Source organism: Tubulanus polymorphus, chromosome 4, assembly GCF_964204645.1.
Source record: "Tubulanus polymorphus chromosome 4, tnTubPoly1.2, whole genome shotgun sequence".
Lineage (NCBI taxonomy): Eukaryota > Metazoa > Nemertea > Palaeonemertea > Tubulaniformes > Tubulanidae > Tubulanus > Tubulanus polymorphus.
Window position 1 is genome coordinate 18133123 of NC_134028.1, and position 19189 is coordinate 18152311.

Sequence of the window (19189 nt, forward strand, 5' to 3'; positions counted from 1 at the left end):
TAATTGGATAGAAAATGTTGCTGCTCATAATGAAATTCCTTTTACACCTTTGGAAATCCCTGGAGTGAAAAATATCCCTGACACCATCACTGCTGAAAGTTCACCAGCTGAATATTTAGATTTAGTATGGGACAATGAATTGTGGCGCCTTTTCAAAGCCGAAACAAACCGTCAAGTCAGACGCATAAAAGCGGCCAGGCCTACATTTTATCATGCTAAAACCTGGCATAGTGTGACCATAAATGAACTAAAAGCATTCTTTGGCCTGGGAATAACCATGGAATGCCTGATTTATAAAAATCGCTATTCTGATTATTGGAGACAAAAAAGTTGGCTTTTATCAACCCCCGGCTTCAAAAAAGTTATGAGCAGGGATCGATTCCTAGCAATATGGACTTTTCTACACTGTGTAAATGAGGAAGACCCCACCCTCAACAAAGATGATAAAATCTATAAAACTAGAGCAGTGCTGGATTATTTGTTGACTAAGTTCAAGAATTTTTATGTGCCTGGTGAAAATGTTTCCTTAGTCGAGGGCATGATCCCGACGAAAAATCAAAATCGACTCTCAATAAAACAATACCTCAAAGACAAGCCTGTAAAATGGGGTATAAAAACTTTTTTATTGTGTGACAGTGACAATGGATATATTTTAAACGTGGAAGTATATACAGGTGCACAAAATGATCCTGAGGATGTGGAAGTTCTCGGCGCAACCGGGAATTTAGTTCGACGTCTTTGCAAACCCGTTGCGAACCATGGTTACTGCGTATACGTGGACCGTTTTTACAGTAGTGTTTTCCTTAGCAAACATCTTCTGGACAATATGAACACTCGTATTGTTGGAACTACAATGACAAACAGAAAGAGATTTCCTGTATGTATCAAAACAGTGAACGACTTAGCACGTGGTGAATATAAGCGCCGTTTCAACGGAAAGGTAGCCGCTCTTGTGTGGATGGACAAAATGCCAATCCACTTCCTCTCTACTGCTCATGTAAAATCTCCTGACACTGAAGTAAGGAGATACATAGCTGCAGAAGGAGGCAGGGTTCAATTCCCTGCTCCTAGTATAGTAAAAAAATATAATATGCACATGGGAGGAGTTGATCTCAATGACCAACATACAAAGATGGTCAAGTGCAGACGTCATTACAGATGGCCGCGTAGACTTATGGTCAAATTTATGATGTGGGCCATTTATAATGCATACATACTCAAAAGAAAGACCAATCCATCACCAGTAGCATCCTATTGCTTCCATGATTTTGTTGATGAACTCTGTCATGATCTTGTGAGTGATCATGTTGCAAATAGGGACGAACCTGTTCTCGGTCAACGTCGCGAGCATGAACACGATCTACAAAGACCGAATGCTGGACAACATTTTCCTGAAAGGGGAACAGAGGCTACAATCGTTGTGTTGTTTGTGATGAACGATATATGCGTGCAAAAAGGAATGGGGATGAAAATCTACCTAAAAGACGCAAAACTGTATATAGGTGTATGTTATGTAACGTTTTTCTCTGTATCGGCACTGAAGCTGAAAACTGCTTCCGAAAGTGGCATTCACTTCAAAGATACTGGGAGTAGGGTGAGTGTTTGATATGTTTTTTGAGAAGCTTACTTCCTGTACTGTCTAATAAACTTTATTTCATGTAGATATCTTTATTAGTTAAAATTTTACAGCTATTTGAATATAGGGAATTTTTGCCCCCGAAGCCGGGTATATAGTAAAAGGTAATATCAAACGTCAGGGTTCAAAGGGTTAAATATCTAAAACTTAAAAACCGCTTTTCTGTTAGATAAATTCTGAATTGAATTGAATACTGGTGCCCTGTCTCCAAAGAGCCAGGGGACGGTAGTCTATGGTGGCAATAAACTTTATCGGATGATCGTAGTGGATTGTCATTTGAAGGAAAGGCAACTTATTCTTTCTTAATGTCTTTATTATTTTAAAAAGAAAAATCGAGGCTCCTATCTATTTTTGTGTTTGCTTCTCTTCACCTGAAGTCACTCGAGTTAGTCACGTTTTTTCTTTCGGTTGTAAATGTTTCTATGCAAAATCATTTCAACACAATCCGATAAGTAATCTAGCAATTATCAACATGATGATATATTCCGTTAAGACACTACAATATTCAAATAACAACTATCCAAAAGCTTGCAACTTGGTCCACGTCTAAAATAAAACCATTCCGATTCCCAGTCCCTGTGTGTAACATTTCATGTAGTGATGAAAGACAACACTGATCTCTTAGCTCGATCTTTAAAAAGTAATCAGTTCAAAGTTTGATTAATTCTAATACAGAAATAAAAACCACCAAGCAAGCTTTCAGTAAAATCACGTCAGCAAGCCCATTTTTAGAATTTCTTTCTTGTTGAACGTTTTTAGGGAAATTTTGAAGACGCTTTGATCAATTACCTTGATCTTTCGTGTATATATTTGAATCCGCCAAGGGCCCATCAACATAAGAAAAATTGGGTTAATCAGACTCAAGATGGCCGTCCTATGACCTTTTTAGTGGCCAAAAATGTAAATTTAAGCCCAAATTCTGAGTCCTGTAGCTTCCTACGGGTTTGCCATTTCTCATTGCAATTTGTGATGGGTATTCTTTGGAAAGGGATGTTTTATACCTGAGACATGTATTTTTGATCAGCCAATTATGGCGCAATTGGCAGCCATCTTGGTGTCATCAGTACTCATTCGTAGGTGGGAAAAAGTTTTTCCACATTACATTGATACCTAAGCATATTCTCAGTATTTCACAGTGTTACCACAATATATTGGAAAGTTGTAGCTGGTAATGTTTTCTATGATTTTGGTGAGTTTCAAGGTCATTGCTTTTTGTATATGGCCACCAGGGGGCATTGAATAATACAATAACTTAATATTTAGGTTTTTCTGTTATTTCACGGAAAACCCTATTGATATCCGCGTGATTATTATTAGGGTTTTCTGTTACATCACAGAAAACCCTATTGAGATTCGCGTGTTTCTTCTTATTATGTCATTTTATGTCACACTATTTTCACTAAAAGAACTAAGGCTTTGTTACCTTGCTGCTGTTGTCGATACAATCCGTATGATATCGTTCAGCTCACTGAGATCTACAAATGCTCCGCATGTTTTTTCATGAATCATCGTTACAAAAGCACTGTCGGGCCGTAAACATCTAAAATTTAGCCCCATTCAATGGGGCGACATGTTTTTCGAGTCGTCATCCCGAAATCAACCCGCAGGCCGATAGTCACTTCGATTATCAATTCAAGTATAAATGAACTAATTTATTGCCGCGGACTTCACATTCAGCCGCGGTCTTCAAAATTTTAACAATAGCCCATTTTCCTCATCAAATCATATTACCGATACACTGGAAATTTACTACTTTCGATTTTAAAAGCACTTTCAAGCCGTAAACATCGACGAATCGACGTGTGTCACTACATCATCATTCCGGGGATCAGCTGCGAGTTTCTCCTCATCATGAAAATCAAATCGAGTACAAATTAATTTATTACTACCAGTGATTTGGCTGTGGGTTTCAAGGAGTTAGTTTAACAATACCTATTTTACTTTACCAAATTAACCGTGTATTTACTAAAATAAATCTTTAGTGTACCGGGGAGTCGTAGGCCTAACCTAAACACGCCGAAGACATATAGCGGAGAAAAGCTGTTATGTCGACGAGGTATCAAAATAAAAGAATATATCACTTTATTCGGCCGCGGGCTTCAACCTCTATATCAATACCATCAATATACTCTATATTTCCTACAGTACATACCGATCATTGTCAAATGCACAACGTTTTTACTAAATACAAGTATATAACACACTCCTATCCGTATGCTGGACTCACACTTGACATTCGGAGTAAGCGTTCGCTGTGGGGGAAAGGGGATCGTTCGCTGTGTCGCTTGAAGTGTTTATCGAGTTTGACGCGGCTTTAGGCCTACCGGTACTGAGATTTACTGTCTCAAACAAACACAGTATAATTGTTGCGTTTATTAAAGGACTCATTGGATTGAACTTCAAAACAAAATTTACGATATTTAGGTGGGTTGTTATTCAATAGGCCTACGACTAATCTGTCCGGATGTTAGGCCTACGCATATACATAGGCCTACATAGGCTAGTAGCCTCTACTAGGTTAAGCGTTCGCTGTGGGGGAAAGGAGATCGTTCGCTGTGTCGCTTGAGGTGTTTATCGAGTTTTACGCGACCTTAAGGCTTTAGAATGGTGGCTGATAAGGGTCATGCGTAAAAAAAACATGAATATGCAAATGAGGCGACATTATGACAAAACGACAAAACTAAAATAACACGACAAAACTAAAATTTTGGTTTTGTCGCCCGCGACAATTCATTATTTTGGTTTTATCGCCCGCGACAATTCATTATTTTGGTTTTATCGTCGCGACAATTCATTAATTTGGTTTGTCACCCGTGACAAATCAATATTTTGGTTTTGTCGCCCACGACAATTCAATATTTTGGTTTTATCGCCCGCGACAATTCATTATTAGGCCAGCCGTAGGCTGAGCCTATTACTATACAAATGGAGCGAATTTAAATGACATGGTTTCCACACAAAAGGCTCTTTTGCTTGCCAAGTGAGGGCATATTCGAACAAATCACGTATTTAAGCGTAATCCATTCTCGGAATCGTAGCGAGCAGAATTTTGAAATAGGGTCTCATAAAAATGTTTTCTGCATTTTTCACGAAAGTTAAATCGGGAAAATTTCAATTTTTATCAGCCAATCAGGAAGTTGTGTCTTCCCTGTGATTGGTTTATATGAAAATATCAGCAGCTGTTTTCGTGAATTATCGCGATTTCATTACTGGCGCTTTTGCGCATGACGTCATGTATCAACACGCGACAATACTTCCGCGTTCGCTACGTGTTCGCTGATTGGCCCATTTACTGGGAAATTCCACAGAAGCCTAATGTGGTTTGTTACAAGCGCTGTGATTGGCCCGACCCGATTCTGGCATGGCTTTAGCTTAGTGGGTTCGAATCCCTTGACGGGTGAAGATGATGGATCCTATCAATATCTATTGAAACAAATAAGTTTCCCGGTTGGGCAGCCGCGGATATCTACCGGAAGTGTTCCGGTTCGATATTTCGAGGTTTCGAGGAATTTTGGAGTGATATTGAAATCCGGTAAATACCAGCGGTAGATTGTGAAAACCCATTGCATGATATTTGTATTACTTAATCAACGAAAAGCGTCGGGGCCGCGCCAGGAGTTTTCGTGATTCAAGTAGCGCAATAGCCTACTTCTTCGTGTTCGTCCACCTCAATTTTCATTCCGCCGATCTCTGACACGGCTCTGTCCCCGTCGGCGCTGTGATTGCACTTTCGTACCACCAACATTTTTTATTTCTATATCAGGGAGGTCTGGAGAATAAAAAAGTCAAAATTTGGATATCACATAGATAGGCCTGATTTCATCAAATAAGTCGACCATGGTCGTTACGTTTCCGTACTTATTACCACCTAAAACCGTCTGAACAATTTTGTCACAACCAACATTTCGTTTACAGATATCAGGGTTCACGTGAACCCGCGGTCGTCTACTGTTTTACTTCCGGGTTTTATTTTAAGATTTAAAATTGTATTTCAAGATCGGTTTCTATGAAATCTTTAGTTGATTTGGTGTTTGGGAGGAATTTTTATTTGCTCTACAGAAAATTCATCCTTGACAATTGCGCAAGGTTCGCGAAAAAAATGGTTTTACCAAATCGGGTGTATGACCTTGATATGCTAATTAGCCATGTGCCCGAATTGCAAATTCAATCAAATTTTATTCTGCCAAAAAAATGTTAAATACAATTCGCTTTCCGAGAGTTAATGGTATGCTGCATGGAACAAAGTTGTTTTGAGATGGGTCTTGAAGCTATTGAGGTCGAGAGATAACCATCTAGATAGTTCGTGAGAGTTCCAAAGTTTTGAAGAGGCTTCAAGGTAATGTCTTGATATTTGGTTTATACGTGTATCTACCCTAGACACATCTTCAGGCCAAAAACTGGCCCTGTCAGATTCAAGATGGCCGACTGGCAGCCATTGTTGTTCGCCAAAATCAGCACTTTTTACACATTTTTGAAGTTTTCGAGGGAAATTTTGAAGACACTTTTATCAATAACCTTGATCATTCGTATATATTTGTTTCCCCCGAGGGCCCATTGCCATGAGAAAAATTGGGTCGATCGGACTCAAGATGGCCGTCCTGTGACCTTTTTTGTTCCCAAAAATGTCAATTTTGGCCTGAATTCTGAGTACTGTAGCTTTCTAATGGTGTGCCATGTTTCATTGCAATTTGTAATGGGTACTCTTTGGAAAGGGATCTTTTATATCCGAGAGGGTATTTTTGACCAGGCAAATATGACGCACTTGGCGGCCATCTTGGAGTCATCAGTACTCATTCGTAGGTGGAAAAAAGTTTTTCCACATCATAATTGATACTTAAGCATATTTTGCAACTATAATCAATTGGAAAGTTGTAGCTCATGTTCTATGATCGAGGTGAGTTTCAAGCTCATTGGTTTTTGTTTATGGCCACCAGGGGGCGTTGAACAATACAATAACTTAGTATTTCTATATTACATTCGTACCTATGCATATTTTGCTACGACAATCAATTGGAAAGTTGTAGCTCATGACATGGTCTATGATCTTGGTGAGTTTCAAGCTCATTGGTTTTTGTATATGGCCACCAGGGGCGTTGAACAATACAATAACTTAGTATTTCTATATTACATTCATTCCTGCTGTCTGTGTTAACACACGATTTTACTATGTAAATGATATTGAGCAGGGAGTGTATATTGATAAATATAACCCACAGATTACATCATTTATAAAAAGCAAATCTGACAGGCTGGCCATTGTGCCCCTTGGGGCTCTTGTTTTGGTTTCGTCGCACGCGACAATTCAATATTTTGGTTTTATGGCCGCGACAATTCAATATTTTGGTTTTATCGCCAGTGACAATTCATCATTTTGGTTTTATCGCCCGCGACAATTCATTTTTTTGGTTTTGTGGCCCGTGACAATTCAATATTTTGGTTTTATCGCCAGCGACAATTCATTATTTTGGTTTTATCGCCCGCCACAATTCATTATTTTGGTTTTATGGCCCACGACAATTTTTTTTTTTGTCGCACGCGACAATTCAATATTTTGGTTTTATCGCCTGCGACAATTCAATATTTTGGTTTTATCGCCAGCGACAATTCATTATTTTGGTTTTATCGCCCACTTTATTAGCTTTTGAATAATTAGGCCAATTAATAACGTAATAAAGACTTATGCTTTCGCCTATTTTGAAGTCGATTAATCTAATATAGTGTCGAATATTAAGGTCATTTTGGCAGATTCTTTTTTTTAAAAGTGATATTAAAGCGATCATTCAAGTGATCCTTCTTAATGAAAGATCACATATTTTTTCTTTTTCTAAAGATGTACGGAAGCTTATATGTGAAAAGTGATAAAGGGCCTCGAGTTGTCACGTTCCAACTCGACAAGTCGCTATATTTATGTCGACATATCGCGATATATCGCGTCAAGTCGACATGAATATGTCGACATATCGTGACGTTTTCACGACAAATTTCGCTTTTTCGCCCATTTTCCATGGGACAAGCCGTCATTTGAAGACACGACGAAATGTAAGATGAGGACGCCAGTAATATGGCGACTGAGTTTCAAGTCGTCATGAATATGTCGAATTGTTGCGAGGAAAATGGTTGAGAAAAAGAAATATGTCGTCAAAACGTCACAATGTCGACATATTCATGTCGACTTGAAGCGATATATCGCGATATGTCGACATAAATATGGCGACTTTGTCGAGTTGGAACGCGACAACTCGAGGCCCTTTATCACTTCCGTACTTCCGTATATATAGGACCCGTACAAAACCGTCGCGACCTTTTATCACGACGAAATTATGTCGAACAAACGTGATATATCGCGATATATCGACATAATTAAGTCGATATATCGTGTTAATATCACGATAAATCGTTATACGGATCACGCCTTTCACCAATCTCGACGTCTGTAGATCAACATAACCGCGTACCGTCGACATAATTATCACTCCTTTAGCTAAAATGTCGTGATACGTATGGCAATTTATTGAAACAATATCGCAAAAAGTCGACATAAAAATCACGACATTTTAAATAAGGTCTTCCTAGTTACATCGATATATTGAGATAGTTAACCTAATTTCAATAAGGGGACGCATACTTAATGGTGTTTAATGTTAGATGAATATGAAAGAAGAAATGAAGTTGGCAGAAAAATTAAAATGAAATCATCACCAGAATCTGGTGGACATATTGAATGTTGGGGTTCAAGTAGAATGACCCCAAATGCTGGGGCACAATAATAGTGTTCGGTACATGGTCGATGAACTAAATAGGTCATTCGCATCAATACTTTGTCACAATTGATTGGCGGTATATTTTGGATTACTGTGTATGTCATTTGTCAGGACATTAAACAGTAGACGACTTAGGATACTACCTAGCGTGACTCCACTAGTTAGACCGACTTATTCCAAGATGAGGCGTTCCGTTGATTTTGGCTATAAGTTTTCGTTCAGAGATAACTGCTGAGCCATTTGGGCGACCTATCATTGAGACTGTTTCCTAATAGCCTGTTTAGTTAGTAATGGCTGATGTTGTGCCTTATCAAATGCTTTGTCGAAATCCACCGATGAACAGGATTCTAAGACAGCAGAAAACCTGTTATCGCTGCTTTGCAGCTATATTTCTATATTATATTTGTACCTACGCATATTTTGTTACCACAATCAATTGCAAAGTTGTAGCTCATGACATCGTCTTTGATTGTGGTGAGTTTCAAGGACATTCTATAAGTTATTCTATATGGTCACCAGGGGGCGTTGAATAGTAGAAGAACTTGGTATTTCCTTATTAGATTGGTACCTAGGGATATTTTGTTACCATCATCAATTGCAAAGTTGTAGTTCATGACATGTTCTATGATTGTGGTGAGCTTCAAGGTCATTGGGTTTTGCATATGGTCACCAGGGGGCGTTGAATAGTAGAATAACTTAGTATTTCCTTATTAGATTGGTACGTAGGGCTATTTTGTTACCATGATCCATTGCAAAGTTGTAGTTCATGACATGTTCTATGATTGTGGTGAGTTTCAAGGTCATTGGGTTTTGCATATGGTCACCAGGGGGCGTTGAATAATACAATAACTTAGTATTTCTATATTATATATGTACCTACGCATATTTTGTTACCACAATCAATTGCAAAGTTGTGGCTCATGACATGTCTATGATTGTGGTGAGTTTCAAGGACATTAGTTATTCTATATGGTCACCAGGGGGCGTTGAATAGTAGAAGAACTTCCTTATCCTTCCTAATTTCCTTATCAGATTGGTACCTATTTGGGATATTTGGTTACCATGATCAATTGCTAAGTTGTAGTTCATGACAATATACATGCCGGTATTTATAAAATCCATTGCCTAGATTGTGATAAATTTTATATAGGTGAAAGCTCCCTCACTATTCGTATTAAAGAGCATAAGAAAGATATAATCAATCAAAAACCCTAAAGTGCTGTGGCTACCCATGTCGGGATGTTAATGGTCATCAATTTGATTTTAGTAATTCTTGTATAATTTTTCCATCTCACAGTATTACCCAACGTCACACAGTTGAGTCAGCTTTAGTAAATTCCCATTCAAATTCTTCTGTTTATGGGAACCTTGGTTTCTCTCGCCTATAAAAAACTTTTTACATATACATTTCCTCTCTGGTCAATATCACCTAGTTTTTATGTGCAATAGTCTGTGTCATTCTTGCTTGATGTATATACTGTGTAATGCCATACTAGTCACTTTCGAAGATGGTTTTTAGCATAAATCTGAAGATTTGAGGTTTTAAATAAATTTTAATAGTTTTGATGTTTTAAAATCTTTTTCGATCCAGTGATTGTGGGACTTATATTTCATTCGTCTCTTGAGATTCATTGCGTAATTTTATCCTGTAAAGATAAGTTATGTGATCGCGCAGGAACGTCTTACTTAAGTTAAATCATTTCATGATGACATGAAACATGAAACGGTAAACTGTACCACCCATCCATGATCACGATTAAGGATAGATTATTTTATTAAATTTTGCCAGAGTTATTTATTACAGGAAAGTATCATTGTTAAGTACACCCAGAACAACCATTTTGTATCATCAATCTGTTGATTAACGGTTTATTGGGAGGACGAAAAATACATGTTGAGAACTACCTAGACCTAAGTAGATTCATGATTCATGGCGGGGCGGGCTGTAGTACTCTGAGAATTATTATTAGCCCTTTTTCTCATCTCACTATCGGTAGCGTTCGTTAATAGCCAGATGATGATGTTTGATTGGTCTGCAAAGTTCCCTCGGTTGCGCTATATTCTAAGATAAGTTTTCACTATAAAATGCCATCCCCTGCGCATTCACGTGGTGGTAGTGGCTGATGGTTCAGGGGGATGGCTGTTGTTACCCTCAGACCTTTTATCCCCGCTGGAATAAAACTGAATCTTATTATATCAATTCACTGACAATTAGTGTTCACGTTCATTGTGCCTTTTGTTTTATGATAAAATGGTGATATACTAAAAGAAGTTCATAAAAATTTCATGTTTTCTCAAAATCTACCACTGACTGTCAGATATTCATTGCATCTGGGAAGTGGTTAAATGCAATTGCGTTTGAGTCCTGACATGGATATTTTAATGAACATATACTTAATCTGCCAGACAGGGCACGTACTGAAGGGATCAATTATACTGCATGCCACCAACCTGACCACAATGAATATCGTGCCTAAAACACTCAAGATCAGCTGACATTCTAATTGAAACTACTAGTTACAATAGTTCTTTGCAATCTACTAGCTTAGTGTGAGCACTGGAGATACTGTGGATATGTTTACACTAAACTTTCAATTTCTTTAAGGCTATTGAATTATTGGCAAATGGTCAAGAAACAACGGATGTAACTTTCACTGATGGTAGAATTATTGTAAATGACGTAAATGATGAAAGGCCAACATTCTCAAAGACATCAAAATTATTAACTATCACAGAAGGATTACGTCAAGGAACAACTTTGAGTTTAATGGATGTTAAAGATTTTGATCTTGTAAGTTGAATTGTTTGCTTTTCTAAACATATTTGTATGCATAATATTGTATGTATGTATATACATATGTATGCATAGTATTGTATTTATGTATGTTTGTATCTATGTATGTACTTACATATGTACTTATGTATCCCTTTAAATGTTATTCCTATTTACAAAAATAGCCCCTGCCGGCTATAACTTTCACTTTCCATCTGTTCAAATGGCAATATTGCTTTATGTAAGTACATTCATGGTGTGTGTATTCCAGTGGTAGACAGCGCTTGCCATGGAGCTGATTCAAAGTTGCCACTTCTCCACCACTAGTTTGTAGCCCCTTGGGACTTTAATCCCAGCGGCTAAAAGGGGACAGGTTTTTTTATCAGCTTTTTATGATGCAATTAGCGGCCATCTTGGTGCCATCAGTACTAATTCATAAGTGGAAAAAGGTTTTCCAGATTATATTGATACCTAAGCATATTTTGTTTAGCTCATGACATGTTATATGATTGTGGAGAGTTTCAAGGTCATTGGGTTTTCCATATGGTCACCAGGGGGTGTTGAATAGTAGAATAATTTAGTATTTCCATATTTAATTGGTAACAAGGTATATGGTCATAAGGGGGCTTTGAATTTTGAAATTGTTAGATTGTTGAGCATTTGAAACCACTCCCCAAGTGGGCATGGTTTCCCTGGACCCCTAGTTTCATTGCTAATTTGGGAGTCCGGTTATGACAGAGAAATTAATTTTCATTATCAGCGCTGTTATCAACATAAACTTCTCAAAAAACACGTGCTTTTGTTGTTTGCGCATTCATTGCTTTAGCACATCAATCAGCATCTAAAGATAGACCACTTTCCAGTTACTGAGCAGCTGCCCCAGTTTTCCTTACGCCACTATTAAGATATTAATTTAACCTAATACATGTTTGTCATTTATTGATTTTATATTTTAAAAGCTTTATTGTTTAATTCAGCAGCCAGCATAAAAAACATTTTCAAGAATTTCATTGTGATTGTCTGCTTTTTTATAGCCTCATGTGTTCTGGACTTCAAACCCCTCATCATGGCTTTGCGCCTTCCATGCTATGTTACTAAAGAATGGTCTACGAAATCAGCCTACAATACTTGCCTAATTAAATTCAATGTTTGGATACTCTTGCCAACATACTCGAAACCACAGAATCTTCCCCGACACGCAAGACCATGACCAACTCATATAACAACTAATATGTATTCCATCAACTCGAGTACAACCCTGAATCCATTGATCAACAAATCACACACGCTATTCATATATGTAGAGAAAGAATGCTTCAATACAACCTGCCTATGTCCAAGGAAACAGGAAGAATTCCCATTACAGTTATCTACAGTCAACGCTTAAGTAAACTTCAGCAAATTGTCACAAATATCCAACCCATGATCGAAGAAGATAAACGTGTATGCGAGATACTACCCCAACAGCCAGTCATCACATGCCACCAATCAACCAATCTGAAAAAAACTCCTCAGCAGGAAACTCCATCAATGAAGACTCGCACAACAAAATAACTTGCCAAGATGTGAAGATACACAATAACCGTGTAAGATGATAACTAGAGAAATCCTCCAATAAATTCAGCCAAAACAAGAAACTTGAATAGAAGAGTATATATATTTGTGCAACGTTTCGGCTAAAGACTATCAGCCATCATCTGGCGTACTGAGAACAGGAGAATATTTCAAGATATTTATACAAGACCAATACAATAGAAACGAGAGAGAGTGATTAAAATGTTGAAAGGGGAATAGATTTATGTAATGACATTATTAAGCAAAGGCAAACTAGGGGCAATATAGATTATAGTAATTTAAAAACAAAATACACAAACTTAAGTGATTAAAACTATTCAAGTTTCTCATTTTGGCTGAATCTATTGTGGGATTTCTTTCAAAATCACTTGCTTCAACAAATCTAGATGTCAACTCATTAATATGTCACCGCAGCCAACAACATATAGTCGCTGGACCCTACACATGCGACTCCATCAACGTTGTTTATGCCATCACATGCGATATCTGTGTAGCAGCCGAAAATCCCGATTTAGTCTAATTTAAGCAACCCCTCAGGTAGGCAGTGGACAGAATATTTTTTACTGTGCTTCTTCAAACACAGAAGCGGCTGTTGCAAGTTTTTGAACTGCTCCGAAATATTTGATTCGATTGTGGTCTCGGACATAGCTCATCGACCAAATTCACAACGTTGGTCCTACTAGCCTGAAGAAATAGATACACAAAGCACGATATTATATCAAACAATTATCAATGATTTTTTGGTTCGAAGTTGTAAAACAACTTCTAACCATAGTTATTGTATGTCGAAAAATGGCATCGGAGAAAACAAAACATTAAGTCGTGATTCGGTCAAATAGTCTGCAATACATCAGCCATATACATCGATGATACCAGTTAAAATCTATCATTCTGTTAAATAAATGTACAAAAGAAGTTTCTGAATTTCAATTGTATCTTAAACTCAAAATTTTGTAATTCGAGCCTGATTTTAATCAAGTGCGTGGGGATACATTAGGAATAGCAAGTGATTGACAAATAAGCCGCGCCATGTTTAACAGCGTCGATCGTTGGTTGTGTCGTGGATTCCTCATCTTTATTGTATCCGTATGAAGTCTAAGGTGAGTGTCAGCAATTGGTGTGTATACTTTATTCCTCATGAATGCACGGAGGGCCTTTGATTTGTGTGAATGGACGTTAATAACATTGAGAATTACTGCTATGGTCTGTTAGGCCTGCAGTACTGGTACGTGCTCGCATTGTTGCCGACCACCGGCCTCCACTTCAAAAATTATGAAAAAAATATTAGAAATAATTGACATCTGATATGCACCAAATATACCTCCAAAGCAATGTATTTAGCGTCGGATATTGTGTCGAGAATTTCAGATTGATAGATTTTCAGATCTTCCAACCACACAGGGCCGTATCTCACATAGAATTGAATACACCGGTACCTATCGGGTACTGTAAAAACGATAATCCATTTATCCTTTAATGTATATAAATATTATTATACGTTAAGACACAGAATTATCATATTATTGTTTTACAAGTACCCACACCTCGGAAGCCCTGTGCAGCATGTATAGATAAAACATTGTATTCATTGCCTATGCCTGTATGATGACAGCAGCCAGAGTCATTTGGAAAACCCATTCCATGTATTGAACTACTGCTGATCATAATAGTCCATGGCTCCACTTCGCGTGATACTGTATCTCTTCATTTGTGGTTGATAAATGAATTACCTAGAAAACGTTTCTTTTTGGAAAATATTCTGGAAAGCAGGTACATTTTCCTCGAAAAAAATATTCCTAAAACTGGTCGGGTCCAATATATAAACCAATTTGTCGATGACGTCAGATACAAACAATAACATTACCACGTGTGCAATGCAAACAGATGAGAAAAAAATATTTTGATACATAGATGTATTTGAAAAGGCGTAACAGAGATTCCTTTGACTTTTGATGAATTATTTTAACTCATGCCAGCTAGTGGATGAAATAATTCAATAGTCTCCACATTTTATTCCACCAAGTCTCAAATAATTTCTGCCGACCTTTATTATTCTGCGCATGATATTAGATTTTTCTTTTTTTAGGATATGAACAGCAAAGAAACATTTGGGAGATACATTTCATGACTGATCACACCTGGGTCGATATTTCATCATTTTCTGATGTAACTCAGTATTGCTGAAGATGGCTATTGTTGAATCTTTGGAATAAACCTCCAGCTCAAGGAAACATTTTCGTACTTTCTCATCATTGTAATGGAATCTCGTTATATTATCATCACAGCACTGATGTAGTGTTTTATCAATCATGTCACGTGGCTACATTCGATTTATTTAATAAATCTTTTTGTCCTTTACTCGAGTTTTCCAGTGGTTATTACTTGGTTGACTTATTTTGCATCATCTAACCACTTATGATAAGTCTCTAAACTGACTCCTAAAATGGAATAATCTTGACTAAATCATGATTGATTACGAGGGACTATTCACACATCGATGAGATGTATTACTAGTTTGCCAATCTATGTAACTATTCCTAATAACACTGCTTCTTCGAACCTCAGGACTCTAAAGTCCTCTTGTTTAAAGAGTTCCGAGTTATTATGAGATTTTGTGCTATATAAAGATAAATTCTATTAGGGTTTCTGCTGCTTCACAGAAACCCTCTTGTGATTTTTATTATTATATATCCCTTTTCCAGCCAAAAATTTTTCATAAAATGAAACGTCTCGCAGATTCGACTACTAAAAGCCTGTAAACGTTATGTTTAATTTGGACAGATATATAACCTCTCGATGCACCGTTTCAAATTTGTATAAAATAATATACCAAGAATTAATTTCACGAAATTATGCGGATACTTTCGGTACCTTCTAAGCTATTTCTTCGGCTATCAGCCAATATGGTGATGAAAACATTCATAGCTATTATAACAGTTTACTATTGTATTCTAAAGTAGCACCAAATGCGAAAGTTAAATGCCATTTAAAAACGATAGTAGGATACATTATGCCTAAGACGTCTACGTCATGGATGTGCGAGAAATCAACATGCCAGTAATGTGGGCATAATGTGAGCGATAGGACTTGGATACGAATGCATTCGTCACCATTAGATAGCTCGATAAAGAGCTTAGTTTTTGTGCTCGAACTTTTGCAGCGATATGTAAGTGAAATATAAAAATAAATGCGGCACAAATAAGCATAATAACCGATACTGATATGTTCACAATCAGCGTGTCCGGAAGACATAGTAACGATTCATGCGCATTTTTCGGCGTTGTTGTGGGTGTCGAGTATTTGAAAACAGATCGAGCTGCTGCAGCAATAACACCAGAGTTTGAACCTTTCTGGGTCAACAGTTGTGCTGTAGCGACCATTTGATGGCGTTTGAAAAGAAATACACAAGTAAATAGCAAAAATATGTCAAGGCCGAGGGCAGCTAAAGTTAGAATGCCGTTAAAGTCAGGCCACGTGGTCCAAGTAGACAGATCACCAGTCAGTAGTGATGATGAGAGCGAAGCGTAAATGCGACGACCATCCTTGATGGCTTGGGTAATGCGTTTAAGGCTCAAGTCATCTTGCCGGTCATTTGCGAGAAGTTGCGACATAGAATGGTTGTAAACATTAAAGTCAGGGATATGCACTGAAAGTGGTTTGTCAGATGTAGTTTCACCTGTTAATGCTGCAACCGAAGGGTCATTGTCAAAAAAAGCATGGAGCAGTGCAAGGTTCACAGGATGTAATACAGTCAGAGGCGAATTCTTGTGACAGGAACTAGAGCGCGGAGACAAATAAAGATTATTAGCGTGGATGGCACAGAAACATGGAATCTTAATGATACAAAATTCGCAACATTTGCGAACTTCTCGTTTGTCATTCAAACAATCAATAGTGATCACAGGGCTTCGGTAAACTAAGACAATGCCAGGTGACACTTCAATAAGCCGTGATGTAATAGCGTTGATTACAACCCGGAAGTCACAAACCTCGCGTATAGCTTTGACAATGTTGTAAAGGACTGCATATTCACATGAGGGTTTCAGGGAAGATGTCAAAGCTAAATTGAACGGACATAGGAACTGCTTCTTTTTCTTGCAATCGCGAACATCATCATGTGAAAGTGCAGTATAGTACTGTCGGTCATCTGTGATGGCTATGTACGGAGGAAGATCAAGTTATTTGGTTGCTTTTGAGTCAGATTCATTAATAGGAACTGGAAGAGATGTGATGCTGAAAAGTTTTAGCGGGGATTTGTAAGAAGATATAGGGATACGCAATGTGACGTAGAATTGTGAAGCGTTCCTAAAATAAATCGGTCGGGCATTTTCGTGATAAAAATTAGTGTCCGTCCGCACAATGTATTGGTTCTGGTAGGACTGCTGCAATAAGCCCTGAAGTGACGCGAGAGCCAGTTTTAAGTTTTGCGGAGGTATCAACAAAGGTGACAGTTTGTTATTGTGAAGTGTAGCGATTGATATTTTTAGCTCTTCCATTGCTATAGAAATGTCTTCTGCTTGTTGAAGTTGGCTTGCCAATAAAGCGTCCAATTGATCAGTTGCTCTTTCTTCATCTTGAATTTGATATTGGATGTTCGATTGCAGAACTTTGATTTGATGGAAGTTCTCTCTGATAGCTTTGAAAGCTCGGTCCGTCCGTCGAGACACAAGATTAGCATATGAAGAGAAATGATCGCCGTGATGTGAAACAGCAGAAGAAAGTAAATTTATGCGGGCTGTGAGTTTGGAAATGTGTTGTGCCAAGATTTGTATGTCGTCCATAGTTGCCGTGCCGAAAAGAATTTTACTGAAAGACCCGATAATTGAAAGAGGTGCTGAGCGTTTTGATCGTTTCGATGGAACAGGCGCTTCTGGTATCAAGGTTTGAATAACGTTGAGCGTTTTGTTAATGCGTGCGATTGTCTTGGAGCGTATTTGCATAAGCATGTATACTGCACAGTTTTTCAGTTGACAATGGCGTTTTTCCGTGTCATGGCAGCTGCAAATATCGTAGCGTGTAACGTCTGTCGTAGGTAATTCGATCTGGAAGGTGTGTGTCCAGTATTCGTTAGACATTTTAATGTTTACGACTTCTTTAAATATCAAGCCATAGTTTAATCGTTGAATGACTGTCGAAGATGATGTCATAGCGAATCGAGTGAATAACAGTATCCAGAATAACGCCATACCACTTAGTATGAGATCTAAAAAGATACGAGATGTAGAAGATGAGTGTGACAATTAACCCCAGCTGTTAGGTTATAGCACAGAGTCACTGAACCGTGATGATGAAGAGCAAGGAAAGTAAGTGGTGGGCGATTTCTGAATAGTTCGAACGATGGACAGCACCAATAGTATTCGATCAAACAAGCTACCTATATGAAGTCGGAGTCAGAGAAGCATCTTGAATGCGAATTACGTTGACTGTGCGTTTCTTAGCAATGTCTTTTTGCGTTTCTTGGCTTTACCATTGTATGTGTAATTAGCATGGAAACGCTTTTTGGCTGCGTCGGGAACATCTTCATTGTCATACCAGATAGAGTTGCGCACGTTTTTGACTTTGACTCTATAACGTAACCTGCCCAGTCTGTAGTTAGCTCGAAGTATCCGGCCAACGTTATCATCGGTGAGTTTTGGAGGCTCGTTTGGAAGTGTTGTTGGGGGCGTTGCTAGAGGTGCGTCAAGTGGAATTCTGTCATCTGGGTTGTTGTAAGGCGTCAGGCGGATAGTGTGACTTTTGGTTTTGAGAATTGAATTATCCAAACAGCGTTGAAGTTGGTATGTGTCATTCTGACAGCATTCGATACAATGAATGGGCCAAAGTGTTTTGGTTGTAACTTCTTAGGATTATGGCGATTGAATGCTTTTTCTTGCAGAAGGATTTTATTGCCTTCTTTGAATTTGTGTTGGGTAGCTTTCTTGTCATATTGAGCTTTCATTTTATCCTGTGTTTCATGAAGTTGTTCCTTGATGATGTCTTTAGTGATTTTGAGAGTTTCGATGACTTGTTTCACATGTGTTTTTGCAGATGTGCTAAGCGTTTCTTTAGGAATCAGAGCGTTGTCAATCGGTCGGTTCATTTCTTGCCAAATAAGACAGCGTGAGGGCTAAAACCTGTTGACTGTGTGCAAGGCGTTGCAAGGAATGCCATCAAAATGCCTGGTAAGATAGAAGACATGATTTGATCATGCACGGAGAGATTGTGCAATTGTCGAGTTCATGCGTTCACACGTTGCGTTTGTTTCAGGAAGTAACTGGTAGTAGTAAAATGCTTCACTTGGAATAATTCACAGACGGCTTCTACGAGAGATGAGCAGAAATTTGCTCCACGATCTGTGATTAGCGATCTTGGAGTACCGTAACGTGTGAAGATTTCATTGACAAGTATTTTGGCAACCTCCCTTGCATCGTGAGTTTTTAGAGGGAAAGCTTCAGGCCATCTGGA

The 19189-nt window shown here is 38.1% G+C and overlaps 1 protein-coding gene across 1 annotated transcript in view; it reads left to right on the forward strand.

The window, feature by feature from the left end:
* Nucleotides 1–11161: 11161 nt before the first annotated feature.
* LOC141904355 (cadherin-23-like) overlaps nucleotides 11162–19189 on the forward strand; it is a 159342-nt gene continuing 151314 nt past the window's right edge. Inside the window, exon 1 of the mRNA XM_074792940.1 lies at nucleotides 11162–11188. Coding sequence (XP_074649041.1) covers nucleotides 11165–11188 — 24 coding nt within the window. The 5' untranslated portion in view covers nucleotides 11162–11164. The remainder of the gene's footprint in view (nucleotides 11189–19189) is intronic.